This window comes from Mastomys coucha, unplaced genomic scaffold, assembly GCF_008632895.1.
Source record: "Mastomys coucha isolate ucsf_1 unplaced genomic scaffold, UCSF_Mcou_1 pScaffold3, whole genome shotgun sequence".
NCBI lineage: Eukaryota > Metazoa > Chordata > Mammalia > Rodentia > Muridae > Mastomys > Mastomys coucha.
Window position 1 is genome coordinate 45,347,421 of NW_022196909.1, and position 16,960 is coordinate 45,364,380.

At 42.8% G+C, this 16,960-nt stretch overlaps 1 protein-coding gene across 2 annotated transcripts in view; it reads right to left on the minus strand.

Moving 5' to 3' along the window:
* Zfand3 (zinc finger AN1-type containing 3) overlaps positions 1 to 16,960 on the minus strand; it is a 214,181-nt gene that overhangs the window by 149,116 nt on the left and 48,105 nt on the right. For both annotated transcript variants that reach the window (XM_031348630.1, XM_031348629.1), the window contains exon 2: positions 4,567 to 4,607. In XM_031348630.1, the coding sequence (XP_031204490.1) occupies positions 4,567 to 4,607 (41 nt within the window). The remainder of the gene's footprint in view (positions 1 to 4,566; positions 4,608 to 16,960) is intronic.

Sequence of the window (16,960 nt, forward strand, 5' to 3'; positions counted from 1 at the left end):
CAGCAACAGGAGTGAGTGTCCATGCTCATGGCTCGTGTTACCACTAGAGAACAAGGGGATGTCCCTGGTCCAGAAGCCACTGGGAACAACAAGAATGTCCAGAAGCAGGACTGGAAAGATGGCCACCCACAGTAGCTGGGAAATCTGGCCCTAAGGTCATGAGAGCAGGAGAGCTAGCCCTGCCCCTCAGAGGCTGCAGCACTTGGGAGAGTGGTCCCCACACCTGACCCTGCCTCTTGCTGATATTGGTGACACTGAGTGGCCTAGCCAGAGCAGTGCTAGAGAGCTCACCCTCGTGGTGCAGATCAGGGAGAGCCAGAGGGCTGACTAGCTTAGACTACCACCCAGGTCCAGATCCAGAGCTTTTAAGTGGCCCACCCCAAAATTTGCTGCATCATCATCATCATCATCATCATCATCATCATCATCATCACCACCACCATCATCTCCATCATCATCATCATCTCCATCATCATCATCATCATCGTCACCATCTCCTCCATCATCATCATCACCATCATCATCATCAACATCATCATCATCATCAATCATCATCATCATCAGGAACTGTTAAGATGCTCCCAGCTATTTCAGAGGGGCAGGACAACAACAACAACAACTGGGAGAAGTTTTTATGGATGGTGTCACAGAAGCCAGAATCTCAAAGCAGACCAATGACCCATTGCAATGAACACTGCAATGAACACTGCAATGTTCAAGTGAAGATGTGTAGACAGTGGGATGTACTGAGGGACATACTGCAATTCACTGCAGCTTCCCTGGTGAGATGTTTTCTATCCTTTGTTGTTGTTGTTTTATTTTGGGGTGGAAGATGCAAGGCAGATATGAGGAGACAGAAGATGAGTGGGACTGAAGTGAGGGCATGATGTAAAACAAACAATCAAAAAGAAGTTTCAAAGAAAATAGAAAATTACTCCAAACTATATGCATACAGAAGCATGAAGAGCCAAAGGTCTGCTGGTGCATGGTGAGCTAAGCAAAGCTTACGCTAGTCTGCAACTGCATCTGTCCTAAGAGTTACTGAGATGCTTCCTCATCCCCTAAGAGGGGTCTGCACACGAACCCTTACCACGGGGCATAAAGCCATCTACAGACGCTTCCTCAGCACTAGGCCCCATCCACTACTAAGAGCATCTGTGGGTGGCAGAGATGGCACCACATCACTGGATGGACTCTCTCAGTCACACCCTGCTTAGGAGGTCAGCACAGTCATCCTGGGAAGGCAGAGGGGTCACAAGTCCATGCCAGTCTTGGCTCTGGAGTAGGTACAAGGTCAACCTGAGCTACTCATCAAAAACCTGTCAGAAAAGAAAACGAGAACAAAGAAGGAGGGAGAAAACAGGAGAGGGCAGCACAGAGGGGAGAGAACTCTAACGTGACACTGGTCACTGGGGACATGCGCCTACCAGTTACGAGATGGCAGCTCCTGCACCAGCACCCAGCTTTCCTTGCCCAAAAGTTACAATTCCAACAAGACTAAAAACTTTTGTTTTCTCACTTCTCGTAATTTTATACAAACAACAACTTGCTTTCTTTAATGTGTGTAGGCATGTTGCCTGTATGTATGTGTGTGCACAGTTATATGCCTCTTGCTTTCTTTAATGTGTGTAGGCATGTTGTCTGTATGTATGTGTGTGCACACTTACATGCCTTCTGCCCCATGGAGGCCAGAAGAGGACATCGAATCGCCTGGAACTACAGTTGCAGTTTGGAGCCACCAGGTAGGTGCTGGGATCAAATGCAGGTCCTCTCTGAGCACAGTCAGTGCTCTTAACCTCAGAGCAATCTCTCCAGCCCTACAAACCTGCTTTTCTTTTTCTTAAAATACATTTTTAAAAGAAAGGGTTTGCTATCTTTAAAACTAGGTTAACAGCATATAAGAACCATTCTTAATAAAAGATGATCTCTATCTTTTAAAGTGTATAGCTTACCTTCTTTGTTCTATTGTGACACAAGGTTTCTCTATGTGGCTCTGGCTGCCCAGAAATTTGCTATAAAGCCCAGACTGGCTAACTCAATAGATATCTGCCTGCCTTTCCCTTCCGAATGTTGGGATTAAGGGCATTCACCATTCTGCCTGGCTATTAACGAGCATTTAAAACTTAAGAGTAGCTATGGCCAAAGCAGTCCTCATGTCGTTTTGTACATGTCTCACCTCAGTACTGTATTTGCTATGATCTTCTATCTTCATAACCAAACAATACACAAAATTTTTTTTTAAAGTCAATGGTATTTTACTGTTTAAAGAATGCCACCGCTGCATGCACAGGCAGAATCCAGTCATCCCATGTGCTTGCTGTGAGACAACAGAAGTAGTTAATGGAAGGAGGAAGAAGGAAGGAGGAGGAGGAAGAGGAAGAGGAAGAGGAGGAGAAGAGGAGTAGGAAGAGGAAGAGAGCTTAACAAACTTGAAAATAACCTTTTGTTTTGTTTTGTTTTTAAGGAGAGTTTCATGCACTCAAATTTGGTAGGCAGTCAAGGATGACTTTGAACTTCTGATTCTCCTGCCTCCACATCTCAAGTGCTAGTATGCACCACCATGTCCAGTCTATCTGCTTTATTGGAGATTGAACCCAGCGCTTCATGCATATTAAACAGGCTCTATCAGCTGATCTACACCCCAGCCCTTTCCTAAGATTTTTTTTTTAAAAGAAACTTACATAAAGAGGATGGACATAGAAGAGCAGTAACAACAACAACAACAACAAAAAAGTAAAACTGTAACAAATTTAAACAAACATGAAGTCCACAACTGACTGCTGATAACTTTTTTAAACAGTATATTCATCCAGTAACTTGCAACAGTTCTTCCTAAGTATTTTATGTGATTCACCTTATTCAAAGGTATCTGGCCTCCCCACGGGAAGAGCACTACAAACTCTAACACAGACTACTGCGGACATAGCTACAATCTCCTGCAAACTGTGACTGCGGTATTCATCTGCCCTACTGAAGTTCTTACTCATGAGAATCGTTTCTTTCCATGTGTAATTACAGCTATCAACAGCATATAGCACTCCACAGATTCTGGCAGAATGAGTTTAAAATTGGACAAAGCTCAAATTTAACAATGATGCACTTCTTTACTAAACCTCAAGGATTTGACAAGTTGCTGACTCTGGAGAACTGCAAGCTGACAGTTTTCCTACCCTACACACCACACACACACAATTTCCACCTAGCTTAGGTGCAAATGTCAAGGTTTAAAGCTTGTAGGATGATTGTCTCTTTGTCCAAGGAGCATAAAGAATCCAAGGTAAAAATTAACAACAGAAAATCCCTTTGACTGGACTCCTCTGAGCCCGTTCCTGACTGTAACAGACACACCCCAATATAAAAAGACTTAGATATGACCTTCTAAGTAAAAAGTTTGCATCCTTAGACTTACCCCATACACAAGTCCTACCCTTGACTTTGCCTCATCAAATCTAACTACCAAAAGCAAGCACGTGCAGTCAACACGAGGCACGTCCTGATCACTCAGAGCATTTACTAAAATGAACCGAGAGCTATGTAGTTTTCTGTCTCCCTTTGATATATACGAATATCTCTCTTACAACTTCCGAGAGTCTTTCCCAATAACCTGAAAACCATGTATTTAAATGTAATTACCAAGTCTTATCTCCCAGACTGTGGAAAAGCCAGAACCCTAACTTTGTTCATCACCAGCTCATACACAGCGTTGGCATATCAGCATATTTTAGTTTTGTTAATTTTTAACTCTGTAATCTACTTTATTTCTGCATTAGTACAGAACCTCTGCTTTGTCAACTGTCCCCACACTCTGGACCTCTTCCTTTAATGGTCCCACCAGCACTGTGCAGTATGCACTTGAGTTCAGGGTATGTTATACATACTGTCTATTTCAACAGAATCGGTCTGTAACACTCTACATAACATCCAGCTTTGCTTACCTTTAACAAATTAAATTAAAAAGAGAAACTAAATATGTCTAATCAGTAAGGTGAGGATTTTAAGTTCAAGGAGTCAATCAGCATGTGGGATGGTGAAGTCCTGGGCAAACACCATATCCCAACCCTGTGTTTAAACATGATGGTTCTAAAGTCCAAAAAGATGAAGTGACTTACCCCAGATGGCTCAAGGAGGGTCTGATTAGAAGGGACTAACTCAGCATGACTCGTTTCCTGACTCCAACATGAAAACATTCTTCCTGTGGCATTCTCATTGGTAAAGCAACATTTACCATTAATCATTTAAATCAAGATCAGAGATTAATATACATGACCCTACTAAACCAGACATGTTTCTATAATTCCTCTGTACCCCAAGAGCTTAGCAAATTGGATTTGATGCAAGTACACATGAAATTTCATTTCCCTCAGAGAAACGAGTTTAGCAATCTTAAGCAAATACATGAAGCGCCCAGTGAAGAGAATCTGCTTTCACGCAGAAAGATAACAACGCCCCATGCAAAATCCAAAGGAGAGCCAAATAATTTAATCTTAAAATAACCAAAAAGAAAAAATAACTAAATAAATTGTTGGGGGAAACAGAAACACCCGGCAACCCCTTCTCTGCACTTACCAGCAAAGCATTTGGAACAGAGATTCATAGTCTTGCTGGACCTGGGGCAAAAAAAAAAGAAAAAAGAAAAAAAAAGAAAAGAAAGAAAGAAAAGAAAGAAAGAAGAGCTAAAAATTCTGTATCATTCTAATCAAAACAAAAAATTAAATGCAAGCAAAGAATGTGCTGGCCAGACAACTGATCTAATAGGCTAAGAACACATCTGGCCAGCTGTCTGTCTATCCCACCCCCAACGAAACAAAAGCAAACGAAACTAAAGTAAGTTGCATGGGTTTTACTTTTTACCTTTGCGTGAGCCAATGTCTTGTTTTATTTGCTGCAGTTAACAGCTGGGGAGCAGTAAGTTTAGGAGTGCTGGTGTGGCCCAGGAGGCACACAGTCACTCTTTGAAGAGCAGAAATGCCTGCACAGGGGTTTCCTCTCATTCTAGATGTATCTCCCATGCTAGTCATACTATGACCTTGTTATCTAAAATTCTTCCTTCAGCTGCTCTCAATCAAATTATCTCTTCATTACGTTCATTTGATAATGACAGCTGCAATTCAGTGACTTGGATGGGCATTTAATGTACATTCTTACTAATCATTCCAGGATCCCAAACACAGGCATTACCATATCCCTTACTTCATTTTTTAAAAAGTTCACATTGAAACCCTCAACAACAGGACTACGGGTATGACTATTAAGGAAATGTTGCCCCATCTCCTCCAAGGTACTCTTAAACTGAGGGAGTCTTAAATAGCCCAGGATAAGCTCTCATCCCCACTTGACCTGTGAACAGCGTTCTAAGATCCACACCTAGACAGCTGCAGGTAACTCCTTGTCTGGCCCATCTGAGCGAACTCTAAAGCCATCCTCCTTCTTCACAGTACAGCGCCTGGCAGCACACAGCCAGGCAGGAGCTACAAAGACCCCGGTATCAGTCAGATGTGACTGTGCTTCTCCACTCACCACATTCCAAGCCAGCTTATCCTTAGAGCTCCTTCCAAACACCTCCAAGAATGCTCTCCACTGGGCAAGTTAGCCTATCTGCAGCTTCATCCCTAGGCAATTTTCCTCCCAACATCTAAGCCTTGGGCCAGAGTTGCCCGGACAAATAGGACACACCAATTTTCTTCAGTCCTTTTTACTAAAGCTTATCATTAGGCCTCGGATCTGAGTGTGGTGATCAACTCACCACTTGGGAAAAGAAGGTTGACGTAAGGGGACCACAATTTTGATGACAACCTGCTACACAGCAAGATTCTGTCCTATCACAACAACCACAGCTATTTAAAAAGAGGGGAAGGGAAGAGTGTCCCACAGGAAGGACCTCTTAATGTCTATGCCAAAGATTACAAGGCAGGAAACAAACGATTCTCATCTAACTCCAAAGACTCATATTTTCAGCATGAAAACTGAGGGCCCCTGCTCTCCACAAAGGCTGAAGGATATACACGAATACCAGCCCAGCACATCAACAGTTCAAAAGAGCAACCCCACAACTAGACATCTGGTCTACGAAGGTCGAGTCCGCTGTAATAAATCCAGGCAGCTCTGCCCTCCACCTGCACAAGACTGGACGGCCAGTCCTGCCTGTTAACCGAGACTGAGGCATTCTTCTGTCAAGCTAACTTCTCCCAAAGAAGCAGTCCCTGCCTGCCATTTTCTCTCTCTCCTTCATGCAGGACCCAGAGCCCGCTGCCCAAGTCTTATGGGAGACATAGGAAGCCTCCAGAGAGCTGGCGGCAACACAGCCCCATGTACACCAGTTTTAAAATCTTGTTTCACAAAACTGATGAGGAAAAAATGTGGGTGGGGTGGACAAAATATCACTGTCCCCTCCGTCGCCTTGACCTCACTTCAGACAGTTTATTCAATGTGCCAAGTCACAACTCTCGCCAACCCCCGAGTGGGCTGGCCCTCTAGGCCACCTTCATAAACAGCAACACTTCTTTCTCAGTTGCTCCAATCCAAACCTCAGGTGGCACTTTAACTCCCACCTTCCTGCCGCTTCCTGGAAGGTCCTCAGCAAGATCACCTGCTCCACCTGCAACTGGACTTGTTTCAAAGCTCTGTGGCTCAACCCCTCTGGCCACACTAATCCCTGTCACTGTTAGTGACTTGCTACTGCCTCCTGTCTCCTTACAAAGATTTTCCAGCCAGCAACTGGGACCATCTTTCTAAAACAAGTAGGTTATGCTAATTCCCTTAATGTCACAGAACTACCTACCATTAGTATAAGCTTCTTTTGGCAGCGTGTGGTCCCTGGGGTCTGGCTCCGCCTACCTCCTTTCTTGCCATTTTCCCCTCCACTCACCACACTCTAGCCACACTGGCCCTTCTGGTCTCAGAATGGGCCTTTCCCATGCTGTTCCCTGTCACGAGTCTGTGAAGTGGTCAGTCACTCTGGCCTATCTAGTTCAGACCTCTCAGTATTTGCAATGACTACTTTAATTTCACTTCTTTCTCTCACAACACATCAAAGTGTATCCGAGCACTTGGCCTTTTCTGCCTTTGCTTGCCTGCTTGCTCGCTTGCTTGTTTGCTTGTTTGTTTGTTCTGAGACAGGGAGCATGAAGCCCAGGCTGGCCTCAAACTTGCTATGTAACTGAGGATGGCCTTAAAGTCCTGATCAGCTTTCTGACCTCCCACATCTTTTCATTACAGCCGTAATGTCGCCTCATCTGGCTTGTTGCTGGTCCTCCACCATTAGGAAGCTGATTACCACAGAGCAGCAATCCTCTTGCTCACTCTGTCTGTTTTGCATTTTACTTCATGTGTATGTGTGTTTACACACACCATGGCATGAGTGTGGAGGTCAAAAAGCAATTTACGGGACTAAATTTCTAACAGGACAGAGGTTTAAAGGCAAGTTAGTTAACACTGTTAGTGTTCTGATAAAATTGTTTAATGTTCTTCACTTGTCTTACAAATGCATAGTTCTTTATACAAAATTGATGAAGGGACAAACATGTAAATAAAAACTAAAGATAGCTTATAATTCTACCTTATATGTCACTCTGCCAACATAGAACACAATTGCTTTTGGGGAGGGGGAGACAGGTATAACTCGGAACTTAGTGCATTTAACACTAAGTTATGTGATAGGCTCATACCATGGATCCACATTTTCAAATATAACAAATACTTCTTTAAAAAGACCATCAAACCTTATTTTCATTTTCCATGTATACTTACTACTTCTGGCTCACTTCCCTTGCTGCTCTGTAATCTGTTCTAGGCTAGCAACATCACACTCCCAACCCACTATTTCCACACTAGATTTTTAGTTGCACTATTACTGCATGCATTCTTTTTCCCCGGTCATTTTTTTTATTATAAATGCTGCCATGGTGGACATTTTTAGACATAAATCTCTGATAATGAATCGGTGTCCAAATCATTTTTCTTTACAATTGTTTCTGAGAATATACTAGATAAAAAGTGTGAATTTGGTACTCATTGTAAAGTTACTTTCTGGATAAGGTTTATATAATTCTTTCAATATATTCTCACCAATACTGAGTATTCTTATTTTTAAATCTTTGCTTTTTGGAAAAATGATTATCTTTTTAATGATGCGTTTGCCTCTGGTTAAAAACAAATACAATTTTAATGACATTAATTTGAAGTGGTTTTTTATGAGATTAATTTTTTGAACATTAATTTTTCAACAACTGAACAAAAAAATCTCAAAATAAAGGTAAAACTGCTCTCTGATTCTCCCGAGCCCCAGCCCAACTCCAGCCATCACCTCCACCAATACCAGAGTGGGGGAAGTGCCATGATTCAATGGAATCCAGGTGGGTGAAGAAGTTGATTACTGGTCATGTGGACTTTGAAATTAGAGAATGGGGTGTTGTTGCTTTTTATATTCATGACATATATATATGAGCAGGGGTTCTGTGCATTATGTGTGTTTGCATGTGAATCCAGGCACACTGTGTGTGCATATGTCCATGTGGGTGGGTGTATGTGCATGTGTGTGCATGCAGATACTAGAGGCTGATATGTCTCCCATCCTCAATCGCTCTGCCTGATTCACTGAGGTAGGGTAAGCCTGCTCTCTGGTTCTCGGTCAGTACTGAGAGCAGTACTGAACCTTGTGCTTGATGGCGCAGCTAGTCTACCTGCTCCTGCCCCAGGATTTGTGTGTCTCTGCCTCCTGAGAGCCAGGCTTTCAAGCAAGCTGCCCAGCTTCTCTGTGGTTCTGAGGACCTAGACTCCAGTCTACACACTTGCATGGGCAGCACTTACCCACACAGCCACCCCCCAGCCCCAAGTGATAGGTTTAAGAGAAAAGCATCCATTATAGAAACAGGGGTGATGATGGGACACATCTCACACCTCTCTAACTGCCACTGAGGTTGGAGGGGAGACAGACTCCAGAGGATCTAGCTGGAGCAATGAGCTCCAAATTCACTAGGAAACCCTGTCTCTAAAGTTAAGTGGAGGATATGGAGAATTGTAGCTCTCACAGAGAACCTGTCCAGTTCCCAGCACCCAGTTCTAGGTATCCAACCCCCTCTTCTGACCACAAGCACCAAACACATACAAGGTACAGATACAGGAGAAACACTCATACACATAAAAGCCAACCCTAAATAAATAAATAGAGTGGAAAACGGTAGAAGACACACCCAGTACCACGTCAGCCTCAGCACATCATGCACAGGTACACACACCCTAACAGAAACCAGCAAGCAGCTTTGGTCTTGTAGCTTGTAGGTAGCCACACAATCTATACTCAACCACACCAAGCTGACTAGGTGCATGGAACCAAAGAGCACTGTTTCTAGAGAAGATTCTGTGACACGTGGTGGCCACCTAACAATGAAAAAGACTTTTATTGGTAGTATTAAAAGAAGACAAAGATGTGAAACTACTTTGAAAAGTATGGCAAAACTGGAAAACAAAGTGAAAAAAGAGAGCAGTGGTGGTGCACGCCTTTAATCCCAGCACTTGGGAGGCAGAGGCAGGCGGATTTCTGAGTTCGAGGCCAGCCTGGTCTACAGAGTGAGTTCCAGGACAGCCAGGGCTACACAGAGAAATCCTGTCTCGAAAAACCAAAAAAAAACAAAAAACAAAAAAGTGAAAAAAGAAAGGGTCTGGTTTCACAATATCTGACGATCACCATTCAGCTAAAAAGGTTTCATTTAGAAATATCACACTATTTTTGTAGTTGTTTATTCAAAACAGGATTTCTTGTGTAGCCCTGGGCCTCCTGGAACTCCCTTTGTAGACCAGGCTGGCCTCGAACTCAGAGATCTTCGCCTCTCTGCCTCCCAAGTGCTGGGATGAAAGGCATGCGCCACCACACACAACTTAGAAATATCCCATTATTTGTTAACAGGCCTGACTGTGGAGTGAAAGGCCCCTTCTCAACAAGATGTGCAGCCCACCAATCACAAAGAGCTCACAGGAACGGACATGGCAACATTTTGAGTTATGACAGAAATTTAGAGGTTCCAGCCTGGTCTACAGAGTGAGTTCCAGGACAGCCAGGGCTACACAGAGAAACCCTGTCTCAAAAACTAAAAAATAAAAAATAAAAAACATTACCCATTAACGCTTTAAAAAGGCTTCAAAGGCTGAACGGTGGTGGCACACACCTTTAACAGAAGGCAGAAGCAGGTAGGTCTCTGAACTCAAGGCCAGCCTGGTCTATAGAGTTCCAGGGTAGCCAGGGCTACCTGGAGAAATCCTGTCTCCAAAACAAAACAAACAAAAAAAAAGATAATTCATTGTTGGGAAATTAAAATAACATTTTCTAGTTAGCCTCAATTCTAGAAATCTCTAATTTATGGTTTTTAGGAAGACCAAAATGCACACACTTGTCAATGCTACGCCTTCCCCAAAATTGTTAGTGTAAATATAGTAACAAGTAACCCTGCCCCCTACGCATCTCCGCAGCAGCTGTCCTTCACCGTCACAAATCAAGGGCAGCCCTAGAAAAGGGTCTAAAATAAAAAAAAAAAAATCTAAATTCTACAAAGAAACGTGTTTCTGGTTTTGTTTTTGTTCAATCTGGTTCAGTTTTGGTTTGATCTCATGAGACAAAACTTACTGTATAGTGCAAGCTGACCTCAAGTTTGTGGCACTCCTGCCTCAGCCTCAGAAGTGCTGCCAGGAAGCAATGCAACCACCTGCTGGGGTTTCTTTGTTACAGAGCAAGGCAGGCACTGACTAATCACTCGCTGGTTCAATCCTTTAACACCCGGAGATGAAGACAGAGGAAGAGGAAGAAGGGAGCCAGATGGAGAGAAGGTGTGGTGGACCGGGCTCACTCCATAATTTCAGTTACCTCACACATGAGGTTAGACGGCCAAAGACTAAATTTAAAAAAATTAAGCTTGTTACTAACCTGCCTGCCACCTAAAACAGCACCGTTACAGTCAAGCTAAATACCTCCTACAACAGACAGGAAGCAGGGAAGGGCATTACTAACTCGCTAGCCCAGCTCACTCGCAGCAAACCAGAGAGCATGCCAGTTAAATACACAGCATGCTAGCTGGGAGTGACAGGGGGGCTTCTCAACAGGTGGCCAGCGCCAGAATCGCTGCACATCACACTACATCATTCACATGATGGTTGCAAAGTTTTCTTTTAAGAGAACATCGCAAAAGAAATGACACATTTGTTAACATGGGGATTAGTTCTAAAATGCAGCCATGCTAATCCTGCTCATTTTAAAAGCTAATTCAAATTAAGCATAGTAAGATGACTGACTACAGAATAAATCATTAAAATTCTAGAAAGATTATGCACAGCAAAGCAAATGATCAAGAGTAACAGAGCAACCAATGAAATGGGTAGAAACATTTTCTAACCCCATCTACTATGAAGCTGACATTCTAAACATTTAAAGAGCATCAACAGCAAAAGAAACCTGACAGAAAACTGGAGAAAGGACTGGAGGAAACTTCTCAATGTGGCCATCGGGCAGCAGGGCGTGGAGGCACATAGATCTAATCCCAGCACTTGAAAAGCAGACGCAGAGGATCTCTATCTTAGAGCCCTGCTAGGAAATATAGCCTTATCCACAAAAAAATAAAATAACATAAAAATGTTAAAATGGCCAGCAGGTACATTAAAAAAAAAAATTAAGTAGCAGGCTAATAGAAATCCATCTCCTCACACCTCCTAGCTGACTACTATTGAAAAGTAACAGATGACAATGGAAAAGGAAATGGAACCCTGGACACTCGGTGGGAATGTCAGTTAGTACAGCCAATGGTGGGAACAATGGCACATGTGTGAAGGAATGCAACTATTGATAATCTTGCTGTGGCCACGTTCCAATGTATTATCAAAACTCAAGTCATACATTTGTCAAATTAATCCATTTCTAATAATTTAAATTTTTATTTTTAAAATCAAGAAGGAATATCTTGAGAATGCTTCCCAGATTATCTTTGGTCTCCTAACAGGAGCCAACACTGACTGTAAACACAGGCACCGGTGTGTCTGTCAACGGCGTGATTAAACCTGCTAGAACGTGGTTAACATACCCATGGTTACTGATGCTTGTTACTATAATCCTCATTTAAAGGGGTGAGTGTGCTCAAGCACTCAAAGGGTGAGCCGTTTGTAGAGGTTTAATTCTAAGTAAAAGGGGCAGTTAAGGTTTGGCTGTGGGCTAACGGTCAACCACAGCAAACCTGCTCCTACACAAGTAAGTGATGAGGTGTGTACATGTCCTGTGTAAAAGTATGTGGCTCTAAAGTCGGGACAGACAGGTCCAAGAAAGGTCTGAGGCTTCACTGAAAGACACAAAGATCACAAACACATTTATCCTAAGGCAGCCAAGTTACACTTAGGATTCCATGTGTTAACACATTTTTTCAATTACCTATCCATCTCACCATGAATTTGAATGAGAGACTTGGGTCATGCCTTTCCCATACTGGCACACACCAATCCACTATAAACCACAAGAGCAAAGTGAATAATTCCATATTAATTACAAGCATTATTGACATAACACATTCTCACTTTACAGGCTAAGGTGCAACATTCCAAGGTTCTATGCATAATTAATCAGCACTAGGCTGTGCAGTTTCAGAAATGCAGAGAAAAAGGGCAACTTTATCACAGCACTAAAAACAAACTACAAACCAGAAAGGGGAAACCATTCAGTGTGTTGTTAAGTGTCATTAAATCAGAGATTATTTACTGTCAAGAAAGTTGGATTTTCTGAGTGGGTTCTGCGGATTTCTCTCCCATTTTGCTGACTATGATACTGTACTCAAAAGCAGCCTCTGAAACAAATCCCCTCCCACACTTTCATAGATGGTGGCCACAGTAACTCCTCTCTGAATGCGAGTGACAGAGCAGCAAGTCTAGGAGTTTTCTGAGTGGGAATCGGAAAACACCCACTGTGGCTGACATTCTTGCTTTTCAAAACTATAACCCTGCCACATCTGTGCTCTACTGTGACCTCTGCACTCCAGAGAGGAGGCAAGGGGGAGGGCGCTTGTCCAACCATCTTCCCTTTCTCCTACCCTCTTTTTCTCTACGAGCTGAAGAGGCTTCTTCTTATGGTGCAGAGAATTCCTTCTCTTAATTTTTATTCCCAAAGTCTGCGACATTACATAATCTAGAAAGAAATGTTTCCTCTCCCAAAATGCGAGAGTCCCTAGCAACCAGCCATATTCCCCAGCCACCTACTTTTCTCTGAAACACAGCCTTTGTCAGCTGACTTCTACTCCAAATATCTGCATATTTCTACAATTTCTGCCTGGGCTCTCAACTGCTCTCTAACCATCCGGAGGTTTACTTTCCGCTACTTCCCTAACTGTCATGGCTTTGGCCCTAAGTTTCAAAGTAGCTTCCTACACAACTGCACTCGTGGAGTACCATCATCAGGAAAGCTAAGGGGAAGGACTCAGGATCCTTTCAAGTGTGCACTTCAGGGAGGAATCTTGAAATCACACTCACTTCTTTAGTAGTGAGGACAACCTGCAGGAGCGGCTCCTCTCCTCCCACTATGTGGGCTCCAGAGATCAGTCAGGCGGCCATGCCTTTCAGCTCAGCCACCTTGCTGGTCCAGGAAGCTTTTTTTAAGGTATTCTATACTGCCCCAGTGCAAAATTACTTTAAGCAATGGATACAATTAGATAAGGTATTACTGAAATAAGATACCTTATGGTCAGAAGTTTTATCATATACATTACATACCAAGCAAATACAAACCAAAATTTATACCCTCTTACTGCAGCCCTGAACACTTTATTTGCTCAAACTCTACTCCACAAATAAGGAAATGACCTGGCATTATATTCACCCTAATTCAAACTATAAATGCACTAATGTACAAATGCACAAAAATAATATTTTTAAAATTACATTATCGGGCTGGAGAGATGGCTCAGCGGTTAAGAGCACTGACTGCTCTTCCGAAGGTCCTGAGTTCAAATCCCAGCAACCACATGGTGGCTCACAACCATTCATATAGAGATCAGATGCCCTCTTCTGGTGTGTCTGAAGACAGTGACAATGTACTTACATATAATAAATAAATAAATCTTTTTAAAAAATTATCTTTGTCATACTTTCACTTTTTTCATTCAACCACTAAAGCTTTTTTTAATTAAGTTTATTATTAAAAACTTGAGAGTCACACAACAAAATTAACCAGACCCAAAGTCTACACATCTAGACAGTTAGAATAGACATTCTGAAGCTGTGAATCTTCTCACTGGATTTTACATTTTTACTATTGAATATATATGCATCTATCCACAACCAAGAACAAAAAAATCTAGGACAGTCAAAAATTAGAAATAACTGACATTATATCCTAATTCATGACTCGTATTCATTACCTGCATTCAGTCCCTCCTTGTCCCCTAATATTTAGGGATAATTCTTCCTTTCTTTTCGACATGTTACACTGTACCCGCATGCATACTGCTTACGTACATACAGGCTAGGTTCCAAATATGAAGGAAACATGCAGTTTTCTTTCCTGCGATTGTGTGCCCTTGCTTATCATTACATATTCTAATCCATTTTCATGCAAACACCGTGGCTGCATTTTTCTTTAGACCTGAATAGTATTTCATTAAATACGCACCCAAGCACCCAAATATTCACACACCTCAACTGTTCATTATCCATGCATGTCCTGACAGACATCTAGGTTGATCCTAGTTCTTTACTACAGTGAATAAATCAGCAAGCATGGCTTTAAATGAACAAGTTTAAATAATATGTATGCATAGCTTTAAATACTACATAACCTCACCTTAATACTAAGTATCAGACAAGAAAAGAAAAAAGAAACTGCATGAAGAGATCCAGACATAGCAAGGGAGCCAAGTCCAGAGCGAGCGCTAAGTAGGCAGGCTCACCACCAAGGAAAACAGCCAGAGAATGCGCTACAAGTGTAAAGCCACCAGATAGCCCTGGGATCCTGACCTGAAGAGAGGCGACCAAGGGGCTATAAAAGGACTGTCCTACAGGACAACTGGGCAGTCTCAATACAGACTATCCAACAGTCAAGCACTGCTCCTTCCTAAGTGTGACTAGACTGTGGTTATGTGTCCAAGTGCTTATGCTATTCACACCAGTGGAGGTGTATCTAGAGAGATATAAAGAGGCAAATTTACTCTAACAGACGAGTGTGGGCGGTAAACGTTAATCAGCGGGCCGTCAAAGAACAAAGTCCACAGAAGTTCCTTCTACAAACTTATCCCCATCTCTGTGGTCCTTCAAAAAACTACAAAATAAAAAAGCCCGTATAGATAGGCTGGGCAGTGGTGGCGCACGCCTTTAATCCCAGCACTTGGGAGGCAGAGACAGGCAGATTTCTGAGTTCGAGGCCAGCCTGATCTTCAGAGTGAGTTCCAGGACAGCCAGGGCTATACAGAGAAACCCTGTCTCGAAAAAAACAAAAACAAAAAAACAAAAAAAGCCCGTATATTTACATTATACAACAGCCTGTCCATCAACTGGTAAGTGGAGACAGAGTATGTCACACTGCCCAGAGATTGGGGGGGGGTGGGGGGGTGGCATCCACTTTGAAGCGGCTGAACCTCAAAACACTCTGCTCAGAACAGCCAGTCTCAAGACTACGCTGTGTCACAACTCTACATGGAATGTTTCTTAAAGGCAATCAACACAACAAATCAAGTAAGACGCGATGGGGTGTGGGCCACAGAGACACGGGAACTGTTAGTCAACAGGCCTGAGGGAATTTTCCAGAGTAATAGAAATGTCCTGAAATTTTACTAAAATCATGGGCATGGAACTTTATAAATTAGTAAAATTCACTCAACTGTACAGCAACAACAAGTAGCTTTTATGGCATGTATTTTACAGTCAATAAAGCTGTTAAACTGGAACTGGAACAAATCTATGGTCTGAACAGAGACCACGATCTGAAAAGTGAGTGCATTCAATTATCTGCTGGGACTAACTGGGAAGACAAGTCGAGGGCTAACCTATAAAACTAAGGCGAGTTACACTTCCACAAAAATGAGTAAAAATGAAAATTTCAATATAATTTCATTTGAAAAGCATAAACCACAATCACATCCACATTTCAAAAATCTAATTTTATATTCCAAAATAGGCCTTCAAAGAACATCTGATTTTCATTATTAAAAGATAAAAAGGTAAACAACCCAATTAAATACTGGACAAAGAACATTGACAAACATTTCTCCAAAAGAAGACATGTACACAGCCAAAATGCAAAGAGCACATAAAAGATGCTAGGTGCGGGGATGCTAGGTGCTGCGGGGATGCTAGGTGCTGCTGGGATGCTAGGTACTGCTGGGATGCTAGGTGCTGCGGGGATGCTAGGTGCTGCGGGGATGCTGCGGGGATGCTAGGTGCTGCTGGGATGCTAGGTACTGCGGGGATGCTGCGGGGATGCTAGGTGCTGCTGGGATGCTAGGTGCTGCGGGGATGCTAGGTACTGCGGGGATGCTAGGTGCTGCAGGGATGCTAGGTGCTGTGGGGATGCTAGGTGTTGCTGGGCAGCAGTGGCAGCGACATGTAGCGGGGCAGTGCACGCCTTTAATACCAGCACTTGGGACGCAGAGGCAGACAGATCTCTTGAGTTCATGACCAGCCTGGTCTAGGTTGTGAACTCCAGAGCAGCCAAAGCTCCACAGGAAAACCTTGTCTCAGAAGGAAAAATAAAAATAAAAAAAATAAAAATAAAAAAAAGATGCTTGACGCCATTAGTAAGCCAGAAGCAAATACAAACCCAAGCAACAATGAAACAAACTTCACACCCACAGTAACAAATAAAACGCTGACAGTCCAAACACAAAGTCAGTGTTGGCCGGATGTGGAGATCACTGAAAGCCCTGTACACTGCTAGTAGACTCAAACCTTGGGGCTACTGTGACAAATATGGCGGCTCCTTGAGAATTCAAAGTGGGGGTCACTACAAAGC